Source organism: Heptranchias perlo, chromosome 9 (assembly GCF_035084215.1).
Source record: "Heptranchias perlo isolate sHepPer1 chromosome 9, sHepPer1.hap1, whole genome shotgun sequence".
Lineage (NCBI taxonomy): Eukaryota > Metazoa > Chordata > Chondrichthyes > Hexanchiformes > Hexanchidae > Heptranchias > Heptranchias perlo.
Window position 1 is genome coordinate 15,453,570 of NC_090333.1, and position 17,671 is coordinate 15,471,240.

The window sequence follows — 17,671 nt, forward strand, 5'->3', positions numbered from 1 at the left end:
ACCGGCAGCCTTAACCCAATGACACCATTGTAGAGCCCACTTCTGTGGGTCCGTGATGTCATTGGTACCCAAAACATCGGGTCATTTACATTATGGAGAGCAGTTGATTGAGACAGAACCATGTATCTGTCGTGGGCTGGACTCTTGATGTGTTAAAGAGTCTGGTTCCAAAGGCCAGTTTCCAGTGAATGAACATTATAGTTTTCCCTCGTCATATTACATCAATAAAGTTTGACCCTTTTTATTTTGGGCTACTTTTTTTTTCAATAGTAAAAAGTGCCAGATAAAATATCTAGTCAGTGGCACAGGGGAACATCATAGACTAAATGAGTCGCTGTAAGATCGTTTAAGGCCTTTCATCTCATTTGGTCTCATTCTTCCGGAATACCAACCCTATTGTCTTCCCAGCATCTGCTTACTCAGATGAGTTCAGCGTCCTGGCCTCGACAACTCTTGCACCACTTCAGCTGTTTATCATTCTTTGTATAAAGAAATACTTGCTGACATCTGGCTTAAATTAGCCTTTCACAACTCTCTGCTCTCGTCTTGATGTAAGAAGTTTACTTTTACTATCCTGTTTAAGTATTTTGTGTACCTCCTATAAGGACATCTCTCAGCTTGAGGTTGGAGAGCCTGAATTTACGCAGTTATTGCTCACAACTCCTCCCTTTAGGGATTTGAACTCAACTAATTTGGCAATGTAATCTGGCATCCTGTTTGATTTGTTTATTTCTACCTCACGCTATTTAGACATGGTGCGCGATGAGTCAACGATCATTACTTTCATCTTTGTTTTCCTTCGTCTCCCCAGCAATTGCTATCCCACCCACCCATAAGATGTGCCTCCTATTTTTACTTCTAATGTACACTTACCCATATTGAACTTTGATTACTGCCACTGATCAGCCCAGGTACAACCTTGTTGAGCTGCCTTTGTAAGATCTTGGCTTCCTACTCTGAGTCAAAAGTTGCCAATCCCTTGCCCCTACACACTGCAAATGTAACTAACTACTTTGCACTGTGATTGCAAATCCAGGTCACTTACATTTACCAGGACTATGAGGGGGCCAACATGGACTCTAGGGCATACCACTTAATACCTTCACCCTCCTATTGCAGTCTAGCATTGCTTAATGACAGCTGTCTGCTTCCTTCCCTTTAGCCAGTCACTGATTAACATCTTATCCTTGATACCTACCAACCTTTTTTATAAAGGAATCACCCAAGAGTTACTTTATCAGAAGGCCTTTTGGAAATTCAAGTACACTACATCACGTGGCTTCCCCCTGTTTGTTTGGAATGCTACTTCCTCAGAACAAAAAAAAACTGATTCGGCAAGCAAGATGTACCTCCTTTTAAAGCAATGCTGATTGTTTTTATATCTTACTGGCAGTGGCTTAAGGGTTAAAACTGACTTTTGTCAGAAACTATTCATACATCACTGTACGAGGTGCTAGATGTCTATTTGGTTTTAATCCATTTTACATGCACTTTGCTTGAAGCAAGGCAGAGGCTAAAATGATTTCTGTTGAGTCACAGCTTGGGCTGTAATGAAGCTTTTTGTTCAGTGACTTAACATCAGAAACTTGGAACTAGGGCAATTTTAAAATCTTCAAGTACCTAGTTGTACATAATTTAGTTTTCTTATAAAACAAGAGCTTTTTTTGATACAAGTGTTTCATTTAGTTTACCAAATTTAAAAAAGAATAGGATTATAAATTGGTATATAACCTGAGACTACAGATACTGAATTATGGTTGTCATGGAAAATAAATGGAATTGTGAATTTGTTCCCACAAATTACTGGTTAAAAAGGAATCTCTGAATCCCATGTAATAAAAATGGAATTAGACTTATTCAGTCATTGTAAATCAGTGGCCCTGATCATTGTTATAATACAAACTAACCAAATCCTAAAACATCTTTTTGAGTTTGTTAATTAAGGGTTTTAATCATTTGAGTTGGGATAAGCTATGTACTTTAAATTTGAATTCAGTCAACATTGTGATTGTTCATGACATGTTACAGGTACCAATTTTGCTTGCTCCAAAAATGTTGCCAACTTTTCTCTCCTTATCTGACTCTTTCTCGGGTAGAGTTGCACAGGTGGCACTAGTCCTCCTGATGTATGCCCCAAGTGGCTATTTTTCATATGAGCCCAGATGGTGAATGTTACCTTTCATGGTCAATTAGCCTGCCATCACTACCAGGCCTGTTCTCACTTAATGCCTGCACCACATGCATTCACCAGCAGGGCTCAATGAATAACAATTAAAAGCAGGAACCCTGGCTAACTTTTGGTTTTCTTAGCCTGGGCCAGTGAGACCAATTATAGGATCCTGACTGAGATCAGCAAACTCCATTCAAATCAGGGATTAAACGAGGAACCTTTTGATCTGTATGGCTCAGTACTACATTGAATTGTACAATTGTTCTGTTAGCTACGGGAGGAGGGGAATACTCCCAACTCCTAATGTCAAAAATGATCTCCATTTGTCTCGGTAATTTACTTGATCATTTATTATACCTTTTTATGTATTTTACAGGAATGTTTACCCTCACAGAAGTTGCATCTCTTAATGACATACAGGCAACCTATCGAATCCTAAAGCCATGGTGGGATGTGTTCATGGACTATTTAGCCATTGTAATGCTGATGGTCGCTATCTTTGCGGGCACCATGCAGCTGACCAAAGACCAAGTCGTGTGTCTTCCTGAGCCCCAATTAGATGAAAGGTCAGAAACCCAGCGCAGCGTCTCTGAGAGTCCTACAAAATTTTCCGAAGCATCTGCTATACCAGATTTAGAAAGCACTACCTCTTCGCGGGGGAGCCGGAATCATGCTAATGAGGGAGCCAACGTCTTTGCTTTTGGAAGCGTGCCTACGATAACCGTTGACCTACCTGATGACGTCGATCATCCCGTACAAAGAGGCCCTCTCAACTTTGGGCGTCCGACTAACCTGGAGTTCCAGCAATATATTTTCATCAATCAGATGTGCTATCATGTGGCCTTGCCCTGGTATTCCAAGTATTTTCCCTATCTTGCTCTAATCCATACGCTCATCCTGATGGTCAGTAGCAATTTCTGGTTCAAGTACCCAAAGACCAGTTCGAAGATTGAACATTTTGTTTCCATATTGGGAAAGTGTTTTGAGTCTCCGTGGACCACAAAAGCACTCTCTGAAACTGCGTGTGAGGACTCTGAGGAGAACAAGCAACGCTTTAAGACCTCTGTAGCAAAGCATTTATCGACAGGCAGCGAAGAAGAAAGCCCTAGCTCCAGCACACCCATGATATCAAGAACTGGACCTAAATTTTCAGCTGAGAAGCCTGTCATTGAAGTTCCCAGCATGACTATTTTAGACAAGAAAGATGGAGAGCAGGCCAAAGCCCTTTTTGAAAAAGTTCGTAAGTTCCGTGCCCATGTAGAAGACAGTGATTTGATATATAAACTCTATGTTGTCCAGACAGTCATAAAGACAGTGAAATTAATGTTTATTTTATGTTATACGCTTACTTTTGTGACTTCTATAAGTTTTGATCATGTCTGCAGACCAGACATAGAGCATTTGACTGGATATACTCAATTTTATTGTACTCACAACATGGCTTTTATGCTACGAAAATTACTAATTAGTTACATTGCACTCATATGTGTTTATGGACTGGTTTGCATATATACTTTGTTTTGGCTGTTCAGGCGGCCCTTAAAGGAATACTCATTTGAAAAGGTCCGTGAAGAAAGTAGCTTTAGTGACATTCCAGATGTTAAAAATGATTTTGCATTTCTGCTGCACATGGTTGATCAATATGACCAACTTTACTCCAAGCGCTTTGGGGTCTTCCTGTCTGAGGTGAGTGAAAACAAACTGCGGGAGCTCAGTTTAAACCACGAGTGGACTTACGAAAAACTCAAGCAGCACGTCTCTCGGAATCCTCTAGACAAGCAGGAGCTGCACCTCTTCATGCTTTCCGGGGTACCTGACGCTGTGTTCGACATGACAGAACTGGAGGTGCTGAAGCTAGAGCTGATTCCCGAGGCAAAGATTCCTGCCAAAATTTCCCAAATGACTAATCTTCAGGAACTGCACCTTTACCATTGCCCTGCTAAAGTGGAACAAACTGCCTTCAGCTTCCTCCGGGACCACCTTAGGTATCTGCATATCAAGTTCACAGATGTTGCAGAAATTCCCACCTGGGTCTATTTGCTTAAAAATCTGCGTGAACTGTATCTAGTTGGTAATCTGAACTCTGAAAATAATAAGATGATAGCGCTAGAGTCACTGCGAGAACTGAAACACCTGAAGATCTTGCACCTAAAGAGCAATCTGACCAAAGTCCCTTCAAACATCACTGATGTAGCGCCCCATCTCACCGCTCTACTGGTTCACAATGATGGAACTAAACTTTTAGTGCTTAACAGCTTGAAGAAGATGATCAATCTAACTGAGCTGGAGCTGCAGAACTGTGAGCTGGAACGAATTCCACACGCCATTTTCAGCTTGACCAACTTGCAGGAACTGGACTTGAAAGCCAACAACATTCGCACAATCGAAGAGGTGATAAGTTTTCAACATCTGAAGCGCTTAACGTGCCTGAAGCTATGGTACAACAAAATCATCACCATCCCTTCATCGATCAGCCTGGTGAAAAACCTTGAGTTGCTTTACCTTTCTCAGAATAAACTGGAGTCTCTGCCGGCAGCTCTCTTCACTTTACAGAAGCTCAGATACCTGGATGTAAGTCACAATTCCATCGCCATCATTCCAGCAGAAATCACATCTCTCCAGAATTTACAGTTTTTTGGAGTTACCGGAAACAGAGTGGAAATTTTGCCAAAGCAGGTTTTTAAGTGCACAAAGTTGCGGGTTTTGAATGTAGGGCAAAACTGCATCACTTCCATTTCAGAAAAGGTTGGTCAGCTTGTGCAGCTCATGCAGCTAGAGGTGAAGGGGAATTGCCTGGACAGACTTCCAGCAGAGTTAGGCCACTGTCGCCTTCTGAAGAGAAGTGGGCTTGTGGTTGAAGATCACCTCTTTGACACACTGCCCTCTGAGGTTAAAGACCTCTTTAATCAAGACTTTAACTCAAATTCAACTTTTGGCGCAGGAATATAAAGTATTGAGCAAAGCATATGTAGCAGCTTTGGAACTGGATGTTTGTTTGCTTGTTAACTGGAAAAATGTATAAAATAGATCAAGGTACTTAAACATAGCAACTGTTCTAAAAACTAGTTAAAGATGATGCTAGTTTTTGCCCCGACAAAGCTCTCAAATCATTGTAATAAATTGTAACCAATTAACTAACTGTTGGCCACTGGTTGTCTTATACAAGTCTGTCGACTGACTGACTGACTGAATATTTGTTCATATATCCTTGTTTGTAAATGAATTTAATTTTAATTTATTCTCAACACTTTTTTTTAAAAAAAGAAAAATTCCTTTTAATTTTCACAACCTGTCAAAAGAGTGGGCAGATTACCAGCTCTCTGGTCTCTCCAGACACTGGGTCTCTCTCAGCCCTGCTGCTGAACTGGCCATTACAAGATTTGTGAGCACAGCACCAGTGTATCTCAACCTCTTAACTTTATCTTCCTCCTGGCGGGGACAAGCAGCTTGGCTGCTCTCCTTAATAGCACACTTAAGATCAGAAGTTTGCCATGTCTGGCATAAACCCGCGTTTTGTGTCTCTTTTATGGTACCACACCACCTGTCTCTTTGTTTGTATTTCTGTAGGAAGAGAGTTGAGTTCCAGGCTCTAAACTGTGTGAATTTAGCATACAGAATGTGCCAATATCTAGCTCCTAGCACCAATTTCAGCTGTTTCTAAATAAAAAAAAACTTACTTCAAAGTAATTGGTCTTTTTACTTGCTTGGTGACTGCTTTAAAGAAGGAAGGGCTATGGAGAATAATTTCAGCACAAGGTAATCATCCACATGTGTTACTTATCTAAATAAGTCGAATGTACCTGTTGTCTCGTAGGAGGTATCTTCAGCCTGGCAAATAATTTCTTCTCCTGTGGAGACCTGTTATTTCAGGCCTCAGCTCACAGCCAGAAAACCCTCTGACATAACCTGATGAGGGTGCAACACACCACATGTCCCATTCAGTGTCTATGTTCAGTTTTAGAGATGTCGCACTTCATACTGGTCTCGATGCCAATCTGCAGGCAGCGGGCAAACCGGGGAAGAAAAAGATACATGAATCAATCTGCAGCCGGAGCTGATGCACAAGTTTCTGGGTAAATGTATGGGGTTGCTCTGGGATACACCTTGGCTGTCCTCCAATATACGTCATATTTGGCTCTGGGTTGTAGGCAGAGACCTGAAATGGTACCAAATGATTCACTAAATCAAAGATCTCTCCCAGCAGAGATAAGATATATTCATATTTTCAATAAAAATGAGAAGCGCATTCTCTGGCCTTTCCTTCTGCTTTCCAAGTATTAAGAAATCCTGGTCATCCTTTCAGCATCAGATGGTTGTGTTGTAATGGTTGCTTTAGCTGGCTGGAATGCATAAGAATCCAGAAATATGATAACTAGATGGATGGCTTAAACCTAGTATTCTCTGTTTAAAAATTATACAATTACACATTACCAGCTCTCTGATTGGCTCAGCTGATTGAGGTGAGTTGCAGAGCTGTATGGACTAGGAGGACCCCAGATCACAGTTAGCTGATCTCAGCAAAGTCAGCAGTAGAACACCTTCAAATTGATCTCTGTGACCCTAACTTGAGGACGAGAACATTTCCTAGATCTGCCACTTCCAGATCCCCAGCTGGAGATGTATATATCAGTGTGGAGTTGCTTGAGGCCAGCAGTGTTTCTGTGCCCTCACTCCCCTCCTTGCAATTGAATAGTCTACTAGCACTCAAATACTTTGGTTCACCTATGATGAACGGCCGTATGAGCGAGGTACTGGAGGTCACCAGGAATGAGTCGATAACGTGGAGGAGAGGATGAGGAGACGGAAGAAATTTGGATTGGGGGGGGGAATGGGGGTTGGTAATTAAGTTTGAAAGGAGACCATTATTCTTTCCCGTGATGAAACAGTACAAACCGGTCCGTGTCAACAAAATAAGTTGGTGCCTCCAACTGTTCAAAACTACATCTTAGAAAGAGACTGCATTTATATGGTGCCTTTCATGTCTTCAGGGTGTCCCAAAGTATTTAACAGCCAATGAATTATTTTTGCAGTGTAATCACCGGCATAATATAGGTAAACATGGCAGCCAATTTGTGCACAGCAAGGTCCCTTAATCTTCATTAGCAATGAGCATGATCCAGTTATTAAACAGATTACATCCATGAGATTAAAAGGAAAAATTGCAAGCCTAAAATAAAAACAAATGTGCAGCCAGTTATTAGCATCTGAAAAGATAAAAGTTTAATGTTTTAGGTGCAGACCCTCTATCAAGTGCCTAACATCTTTTTTTCTTTACAGATGTTCACAGACCTGATATATATTTTCAGCATTTACTATCTAGACAAAATATCTGAAGTTAGAGGTTACTGTTGGTGATACTAGCAGACGATCACTTAACTACTAGTGCATAATCATCTGGTGATAACACCTCCATTAAAATAGTGGATGGCGGAATATCATACAGGCATGTCTCCTACAATCGCCAGTACCAATACCTAGGCCCTAGATTTTGGACCTTACAACTTCAAGACCTGGTGACAAAAAGCCGCAAATGGTCTGCAATTAAGACGACCTGCATTTTGAAAGTTGATGAAAGCAAGTCTAAAATTTGTGCTAGGAAATAGATATTGGAGGAACATCCAGTACATCAACTGTAAGTTAATTGGGGTTTTCTTCGACATTCTGTGCCTGAATCCATGCCACTTTGGTAAAATCAGCTCCAGGATTTAAATAAACACAAGCATGCGCAATCAAAATCATAGTAAAGGCTATGGGCTCTGACAACATCCCGGCTGTAGTGCTGAAGACTTGTGCTCCAGAACTAGCTGCGCCTCTAGCCAAACTGTTCCAGTACAGCTACAACATTGGCATCTACCCGACAATGTGGAAAATTGCCCAGATAAGTCCTGTCCACAAAAAGCAGGACAAATCCAATCCAGCCAATTACCGCCCCATCAGTCTACTCTCAATCATCAGTAAAGTGATGGAAGGTGTTACGACAGTGCTTTCAAGCGGCACTTACTCACCAATAACCTGCTCATCAATGCTCAGTTTGGGTTCCACCAGGACCACTCGGCTCCAGACCTCATTACAGCCTTGGTCCAAACATGGACAAAAGAGCTGAATTCCGGAGGTGAGGTGAGGCAGCATTTGACCGAGTATGGCATCAAGGAGCCCTGGTAAAATTGAAGTCAATGCGAATCGGGGAAATCAGCCCAGTGGCTGTAGTCATACCTAGCACAAAGGAAGATGGTTGTGGTTGTTGGAGGCCAATCATCTCAGCTGCAGGACGTCACTGCAGGAGTTTCTCAGGGCAGTGTCCTAGGCCCAACCATCTTCAGCTGCTTCATCAAGACCTTCCCTCCATCATAAGGTCAGAAGTGGGGATGTTCGCAGATGATTGCACACTGTTCAGTTCCATTTGCAACCCCTCAGATAATGAAGCAGTCTGTGCCCGTATGCAGCAAGATATGGCAACATCCAGGCTTGGGCTGATAAGTGGCAAGTAACATTTGCGTCGGACAAGTGGCAGGCAATGACCATCTCCCCTTGACATTCAACAGCATTACCATCACCGAATCCCTCATCATCAATATCCTGAGAGTTACCTTTGATCAGAAACTTAACTGGACCACGACATAAATACTGTGGCTACAAGAGCAGGTCAGAGGCTGGGTATTCTGTGGCGAGTGACTCACCTCCTGACTCCCCAAAGTCTTTCCGCCATCTACAATGCACAAGTCAGGAGTGTGATGGAATACTCTCCACTTGCCTGGATGAGTGCAGCTCCAACAACACTCAAGAAGCTTGACACCATCCAGGACAAAGCAACCCGCTTGATTGGCACCCCATCCACCACCCTAAACATTCACTTCCTCCACCACCGCAGCACTGTGGCTGCAGTGTGTACCATCTACAAGGTGCACTGCAACAACTCGCCAAGGCTTCTTCGACAGCAGCTCCCAAACCCGTGACCTGTACCACCTAGAAGGACAAGGGCAGCAGGCACATGGGAACAACACCACCTGCACGTTCCCCTCCAAGTCACAAACCATCCTGACCTGGAAATATATCGCCATTCCTTCACTGTCGCTGGGTCAAAATCCTGGAACTCCCCACCTAACAGCACGTGGGAGAACCTTCACCACACGGACTGCAACGATTCAGGAAGGCGGCTCACTACCACCTTCTCAAGGGCAGTTAGGGATGGTCAATAAATGCTGGCCTTGTCAGCGACGCCCACATCCCATGAACGAATAAAAAAAAAACTTTGCGATAGGACAGCAGGTGGTTTATTTGTGATAGTCCTAACGTTGCCACCATACATGGATGAATTTAAGGGGAAGCTAGATAAGCACATGAGGGACAAAGGAATAAAGGTTATGCTGATAAGGGTAGATGAGGAGGCTTATGTGGAGCATAAACGCCGGCATAGACCAGATGGCCTCTTTCTGTGTTGTAAATTCTATGTAAGGAATCCAGCTAGTGTGTGGAGTCCTGATGCTGACCTCACACTATGAGTTCTATCGAACATGCTTAGATATCATACCTATGGTGCAGAGACTAAGTATATTAGTCTTTTTCAGGGTCCAGTTTTCCCTGCTCCATTTGGACACAGACACCTTAAGCTGAGCACAAAATTGGTTTTGCACACACTTTGAAAAGTTTGCCTCCCACCTAGAGCAGATACCGAGAGGTTTTAGTGCCCGGGTCTGAAGAGGAAATGGGCCGAATGAATTCTGGGTACAGTGTCACTTTGTGTGCCAGCAATCTTTTTTATTTTAATGTGTGTGTGTGTTTGTGTGTTTTAATATATGGATGCAAAGCCATGACAACTGAGGGCAACAACTTTTTAATTTCTTTTTAGAGCAATGGTACTTGTCAGGCAGGTGTGTTCCAAGGGCAGAAAAAAACCCACAAATGGTCCAAATTCAGGTACAGGAACTTATCCATTTTAAATTGGGCAATGTATACAGGACAGGCCTCCTTTTTAAAAACCAGAATACAATTCGACAATATGGGCAAAATACATTTTTATGTAGATAATTACAATTTTAACTGTAGTGCAAATACAATGTATTCTATTTTTTCCTGAAGCTTTTTTTAAATAACCTGAATGAATGTAAACCCAGGATCTTGACCTGTTTGTTTTAGCTCTACTGTATTGTAAACTTTATTCTGTTTTTTTGCTGCTGCAGTTTCTTCATGGATGTTTAAAAGATATAGTTTATAATTAGCCCTACCACAGTAACTTTTTAAAAAAAACGACTTGAAAAATGTTAGTCTTGTCCTTGCATGCCTGAACACTAATGTTCCAAGTTTGATTCTCCAAAGCCAATATTTCTCCAATTAAGCTGTAATTTGGAATAGATGTCTTGTTGAATTGTAGGCAAAACACTGCTGCCTTAATGGCAATGCACTATTGATTCTTAACCGAACCAGTCTTGGTTGTTTTCAGAACATAATAAAAGGTGCTTGAAATGTTCACTTACGACCCAGGGCCTTTGTTACATAGGTTATGACTGCCCTCTAGTGCAATTTCAGTGGCATGGTCACTGAATTGTACCAGAAGGATTCTGGCTCTTGGTACCTGACTCCTGGCTCCTACCACCAGCTGTGTCTGTGAATCTACAGATTCCCAAAAAGCCTGAACCGAATGTTCATATCTACCTGCATCACTGACCAGAAATATGATGTGTTAGAAAGTTTTTTTTCCCCTATTGGGTAGATTCTTACGCACATCAAAAGTCCACGATTTGTATAAAGTATTAAAATGCAGCTTTCTGATCGTATTGGTAATGGAATCCAAATTAGTATTGGACTATTGTTTAATCAACTCAAAAAGCAAAAACTGTGCCCTTTTCAATGGGGTCTTGTAAGACAAGAGTACAAGTTGTACCTAATTTCTAATGTTGGTAGCTTTTGGAAGTGATTTATTTTGCTGTTTAAAAATGGTCCTGTTTAAGTACACAATGGCTTCACCAGCAGGAAATCATGGACAAAAAAAATGGCTACTTCCAGCCTGATCGCCCACGTTTTCTTGCTGCATTGTATGCCCACAGTTTCATTGTTTTATTGGTAATACCAACCCTTATGTATGGAACCCATTCCCTTTGAAGGTTTTGACATTTTTTCACTCTGAACTTTGAAGATGTATAGGGTGGGGTGGGGGAAACTGTTACAGAAATGAGGTCGGGACAATTAGGCTGCAGGCAGCCTTTTTTTTTTGTTGCCATCTCTGATTTCACTTTTGCTGCTATCACAGTTTTTAGTAAGAAACCCTGAAGAGCACATCCAACATTTGGAAACACTTTGTGAAAAGTTGCCTCTTTTGAATTTGCACGTTTTATAGCAGCAAACAAAAGCCAATTCTGCATTCAATCAGCTCCTGTTTGCTACTATGACTGAGATATAACAGGAGTATCAATATTCCTATTTTAACAGGGATATTGATACTGCACAGCCTGCAAGTCTTCCCACCTAGGAAACCTGTAGATGCATTCTATCAGTACAGTTTAATTTTCTAACCATCGAATTTTAATTTAGCCAATAGTGCAAACTCTTAAGAGACAGCCAAGACAGATTAACTACTAGATAAGTAGTGAAGAAAGACAAGAAGGATAAAACATTTCAGATAAGGATTTTTTTTTTAATTGTAAGTTAAGGAAAAGAACAATCAAGAGCAACAAGATAATGGCACACCAATATGTACATGGAATTATAAGAATACAAATAAAGATCCAGTTAATTGAAATGACTGTTTATTTACCTTTTAAATAATCTTCCCAAATCCATCTCTTCCCCTGCACCATCCAACATATCAGATTCCTTGTCATTTCCTGTCTTCCACCTACTATTTTATTAGCTTGATCAATCCTGGAGAAAGCACCTTCTGAGCATGCACATGAAAATGTCATCATGAGGTTGCAGATAGATGGTGCTTTACATGGTGCTTTACTCCGGAGCTAAATAAAGCCTCAGAACCTGTGTTGTTCCCAAACTAAAGGTTCTATACCCATCTGATCCTTTTGGCGCCAAAAGTTTGGGACAGTGGGGGATAATTTTCACCTTCAACGCTTGGGCAGTAAACTTGCAGAGCGGATTGTCCATCCATTACAGAAACTGCCCCAATTTTCATTTCCAAATGAAAATCCCGTGGGTTCTTTAAGGGGCGGGCGATCCACTTCGCTACATTAAGACCCAAGCGGTGAAGGTGAAAATTATCTCCAATATCTACAGCCTATCTTCGGGAACTGGTTAGATTAGACAGACGAAACAATGTACGGCTTGCACAGTTCCTTGTGTTTTCATTTTGCAATTTTCCCAGGAGGCTAAAATGTTACCGTCCGAAAATATTTAAGCAGGTTTTCATTTTCAGAATAAACAAAAAGAGCTATGCTCTTTACATCATAACTTTAGCAACTGGTCTTGTGCTCCATGGATGGCCATGTAGAGGGCGAATCAGGCAAAAGAAAACAAACAACAACTTTCTCCACAGATGCTGAGCTTTTCCGTTTTTTCTGTTTTGATTTCAGATTTCCAGCATCTGTCGTATTTTGCTTTTGAAAATGTAAAAGGTTATGGGGAAAGGGTGGGGGAATGGTCAGAAATGGGGATACTCGCTGATGATTGCGTTCAGTTCCATTCGCAACCCCTCGGATAATGTAGCAGTCCGTGCCCGCATGCAGCAAGACCTGGACAACATCCAGGCTTGGGCTGATACGTGGCAAGTAACATTCACGCCAGACAGTGCCAAACGATGACCATAGAAAGAGTCTAACCACCTCCCCTTGACATTCAGCGGCATTACCATCGCCGAATCCCCCACCATCAACATCCTGGGGGTCACCATTGACCAGAAACTTATCTGGACCAGCCACATAAATACTGTGGCTACAAGAGCAGGTCAGAGGCTGGGTATTCTGCAGCGAGTGACTCACCTCCTGACTCCCCAAAGCCTTTCCACAAGACACAAGTAAGGACTGTGGTGGAATACTCTCCACTTGCCTGGATGAATGCAGCTCCAACAACACTCAAGAAACTCGACACCATCCAGGACAAAGCAGCCCATTTGATGGGCACCCCAAACATTCACTCCCTTCACTACTGGCACACCATGGCTGCAGTGTGTACCATCTACAGGATGCACTGCAGCAACTCGCGAAGGCTTCTTTGACAGCACCTCCCAAACCCGCGATCTCTACCACCTAAAAGAACAAGGGCAGAGGCGCATGGGAACAACAACACCTGCACGTTCCCCTCCAAGTCACAAACCATCCTGACTTGGAAATATATTGCCGTTCTTTCATCGTTGCTGGGTCAAAATCCTGGAACTCCCTACCTAACTGTGGGAGAACCTTCACCACAAGGACTGCAGCGGTTCAAGAAGGCAGCTCACCACCACCTTCTCAAGGGCAATTAGGGGAGGGCAATAAATGCTGGCCTTGCCAGCAACGCCCACATCCCATTAATGAATTAAAAAAAACTTAAAGCAGCCGTTGAAATTTTTCATTCAGCACAGGAGTTGTATAGTATGCCTTTGGCACTGACCAATGCTCGACATTGCCTGCATCAAAAGCAAGATAACTACCACCATGGTTCAGACTGCATCTTTGCACTAGTATCTGCCAAAAAACTTTAACTATTGTACACATGTAATAATAATAGAATTTTTCATTGCAGAAGGTGCCAAGGGGTCTGTTTGCTGGGTTTCTGAAAGAGGTATCCACTTAGTCCCATTCCCCCACCCTTTCCCCATAACCTTTACATTTTCAAATATTTAACCTTTTTTAAAAGAAATTATGATTTCTGTTTCCACCACTTTCTGGGAGGGCATTCCATGTCCAAACAACCCTCTGTTTAAAAAAAAAGTTCTACCCATCCCCTTTGTTATAGCCTCTAGTTATTGAATTACTGATGAGTGGAAATAGTTTTTCCAGATTTACCTCCTCAAAATCCCTCGTAATATTGAACATTTCTATCAGATATCCTCTTTCTAATTAAAAGACCCTTAGTTTCAATATTTCCTCAAAACTAAAGCCTCTCATCACTGGTATCATCTTCGTGAATCTCTTCTGCACCCATGCCAAAGTTGAATTTCATTCCCAATATTTTCTAACTTCAGCTTAAGCTCTTTGCTTTTATATTCTATCTCTCATTTATAGGACCCCTTATGTTTATTTAACAACTTTATTAACTTGTCCTCCCACGTTTAAAGATTGAACTACTAATTCTTTCGGCTCCTCTACAACTTTTGTATATTGCGTTGTCTGCAAATTTTGGTATAGTGTCCTCTACAACAAACTTATATGTATCCATAGCCCTGTAAATTTTTTCCTTTCAAGTATTTATCTAATTCCCTTTTGAAAGTTACAATTGAATCTGCTTCCAGCACTCTTTCAGGCAGTGCATTCCAGGTCATCACGATTCGCTGCATAAAATAATGTTTTGTCATGTCACCTCTGACTCTTTTGCTGATCATCTTAAATCTGTGTCCTCTGGTTACCGACCCTTCTGCCACTGGAAACAGTTTCTCCCTATTTACTTTATCAAAACTGTTCATGATTTTGAACACCTCTATCAAATCTCCCCTTAACCTTCTCTGTTCTAAGGAGAACAACCCCAGCTTCTCCAGTCTCTCCACATAACTGAAATCCCTAATTCCTGGCACCATTCTAATAAATCTCTTCTGCACCCTCTCTAAGGCCTTGTCATCCTTCCTAAAGCGTGGTGCCCAGAATTGAACACAATACTCCTGCTAAGGCCTAACTAGTATTTTATAAAGGTTTAGCATAGCTTCCTTGCTTTTATGCTCCACGCCTCTATTAATAAAGCCCAGGATTCCACATGCTTTTTTAACAGCCTTCTCAACTTGTCCTGCCACCTTCAAAGATTTGTGTACATCCACCCCCAGGTCTTTCCGCTCCTGCACTCCCTTTAAAATTGTACCATTTAGTTTATATTGCCTCTTCTCATTCTTCTATCCAAAATGCATCACTTCATACTTCTCTGCATTAAATTTAATTTGCCATATGTCTGCCCATTTCACCAGTCTGTCTATGTCCTCTTGAAGTCTGTTACTATCCTGCACATTGTTTACTACATTTCCGAGTTTTGTGTCATCTGCAAACTTTGAAATTATATTCAAGTCCAGGTCATTAATATGTATCAAAAAGAGCAGTGATCCTAATACTGACCCCTGGGGAACACCACTGTATAATACCCTCCAGTCTGAAAAACAACCGTTCACCACTACTCTCTGCTTTCTGTCCCCTAGCCAATTTTGTATCGACACTGCCACTGTCTCTTTATTTCCATGGGCTTTAATTTTGCTATCAAGTCTATTATATGGTTCTTTATCAAATACCTTTTGAAAGTCCATATACATAACATGAATCGCACTATCCTCGTCAACCCTCTCTGTTACTTCATCAAATAACTCAATCAAGTTTGTCAAACATGATTTTCCTTTAACAGGTCTGTGCTGACTTTCATTTATTAGCCCATACTTTTCCAAGTGCCAATTAATTTTGCCCGGATTATTGTCTCTAAAAGTTTTCCCTCCACCGACGTTAGGCTGACTGGCCTGTAATTGCCAGACTTATCCCTCTTCCCCTTTTTTGAACAGGGGTGTAACATTTGCAATCTTTCAGTCCTCTGGCACCATCTCCAGATCTAAGGAGGATTGGAAGATTGTGGCCAGAGCCTCTGCAATTTCCACTCATCCTTCCCTCAGTAATCTAGGATGCATCCCATCTGGACCGGGTAACTTTTCTACTTTGAGAACTGCCAATATTTTAAGCACCTCCTCTTTATCTATTTTTATCCTATCTAATATCGCTACTACCTCCTCCTTTACTGCTACAATGGCAGCATCCTCTTCTCTAGTGAAGACGGATGCAAAGTATTCATTTAGTACCTCAGCCATGCCCTCTGCCTCAAAAGATCTTTTTTGTCCCTAATCGGTTCCACTACCCTTTTACGATTTAAGAACATAAGAAATAGAAACAGGAGTAGGCCATACGGCCCCTCAAGCCTGCTCTGCCATTCAACAAGATCATGGCTGATCTTCCACCTCAACTCCACTTTCCCGCCCTATCCCCATATCCCTTGATTCCCAGGTGTCCAAAAAGCTATCGATCTTGAATATACTCAACGACTGAGCATCCGCAGTCCTCTGGGGTAGAGAATGTCAAAGATTCACAATCTTCTGAGTGAAGAAATTTTTCCTTATCTCGGTCCTAAATAGCCAACCCCTTATCTTGAGACTATGACCCCTTGTTCTAGACTCTCCAGCCTGGGGAAACAGCCTCTCTGCATCTACCCCATCAAGCCGTCTAAAAATTTGATACGTTTCAATGAGATCACCTCTTATTCTTCTAAACTCCAGAGATTATAGGCCCATTCTACTCAATCTCTCCTCAAAGGTCAACCCGCTCATCCCAGGAATCAAGCTAGTGAACCTTCATTGCACCCCCTCTGAGGCAAATATATCCTGACTGAGCATCCACAGTAGTACTCCAGGTGTGAGACCACACGTGAAGTACTGTGTACAGTTTTGGTCTCCTTACCGTATAAACATATAAAATTCTGCTTTTCTATTCTTCCTACCAAAGTGGATAAATTCATATTTCCCCACATTACACTCCATCTGCCACCTTCTCACCCCCTCACTTAACCTGTCTAGATCCCTTTGCAGCCTCTTTGCGTCCTCCTTACAGCTTACTTTCCTACCTAGCTTTGTATCGACAGCAAACTTGCATACATTACACTCGGTCCCATTATCTAAGTCATTGATATAGATCGTAAACAGCTGAGGCCCAAGCATTGATCCTTGCGGCACCCCACTAGTTACAACCTGCCAACCCGAAAATGACCCGTTTATTCCTACTCTCTGTTTTCTGTACGTTAACTAATCCTCAATCCATGCTAATATATTACCCCCAATCCCATGAGCCTTAATCTTGTGTAACAACCTCTAGTGTGGCACCTTATCGAATGTCTTTTGAAAATCCAAATATACTACATCCACTGGATCCCCCTTATCTAATCTGCTAGTTACACCCTCAAGAAGCTCTAATAGATTTGTCTAATAAATTTCCCTTTCACAAAATGGTGCTAACTCTGCCTAATCATATTGTGATTTTCTAAGTGCCCCGTTATTACGTCCTTAATAACAGATTCTAGCATTTCCCCTACTATTGATGTCAGACTGACTGTTCTATAGTTCCCTGTTTTCTCTCTCCCTCCTTTCTTGAATAGCAGGGTTACATTTGCTACCTTCCAATCCACAGGGACCATTCTAGAATCTAGGGAATTTTGGAAGATCAAAACCAATGCATCCACTATCTCTGCAACCACCTCTTTTACAACTCTAGGATGTAGGTCATCGGGTCCAGGGGATTTGTCAGCTTTTAGTCCCATTAATTTCTCCAGTACTTTTTCTTTAATAATCTTAATTACTTTAAGTTCCTCACTCCCATTAGACCCATGGTTCCCCATTACTGCCGGTATGTTTCTGGT

General features: G+C 41.8%; 1 protein-coding gene across 5 annotated transcripts in view; it reads left to right on the top strand.

Annotated features, from left to right (window-relative positions):
* Positions 1–5,853, top strand: part of LOC137325143 (volume-regulated anion channel subunit LRRC8D-like) — an 81,424-nt gene extending 75,571 nt beyond the window's left edge. For all 5 annotated transcript variants that reach the window (XM_067989904.1, XM_067989905.1, XM_067989902.1 and 2 more), the window contains one exon: positions 2,547–5,853. In XM_067989904.1, the coding sequence (XP_067846005.1) occupies positions 2,549–5,119 (2,571 nt within the window). In that variant the 5' untranslated portion in view covers positions 2,547–2,548 and the 3' untranslated portion in view covers positions 5,120–5,853. The remainder of the gene's footprint in view (positions 1–2,546) is intronic.
* Positions 5,854–17,671: the final 11,818 nt, after the last annotated feature.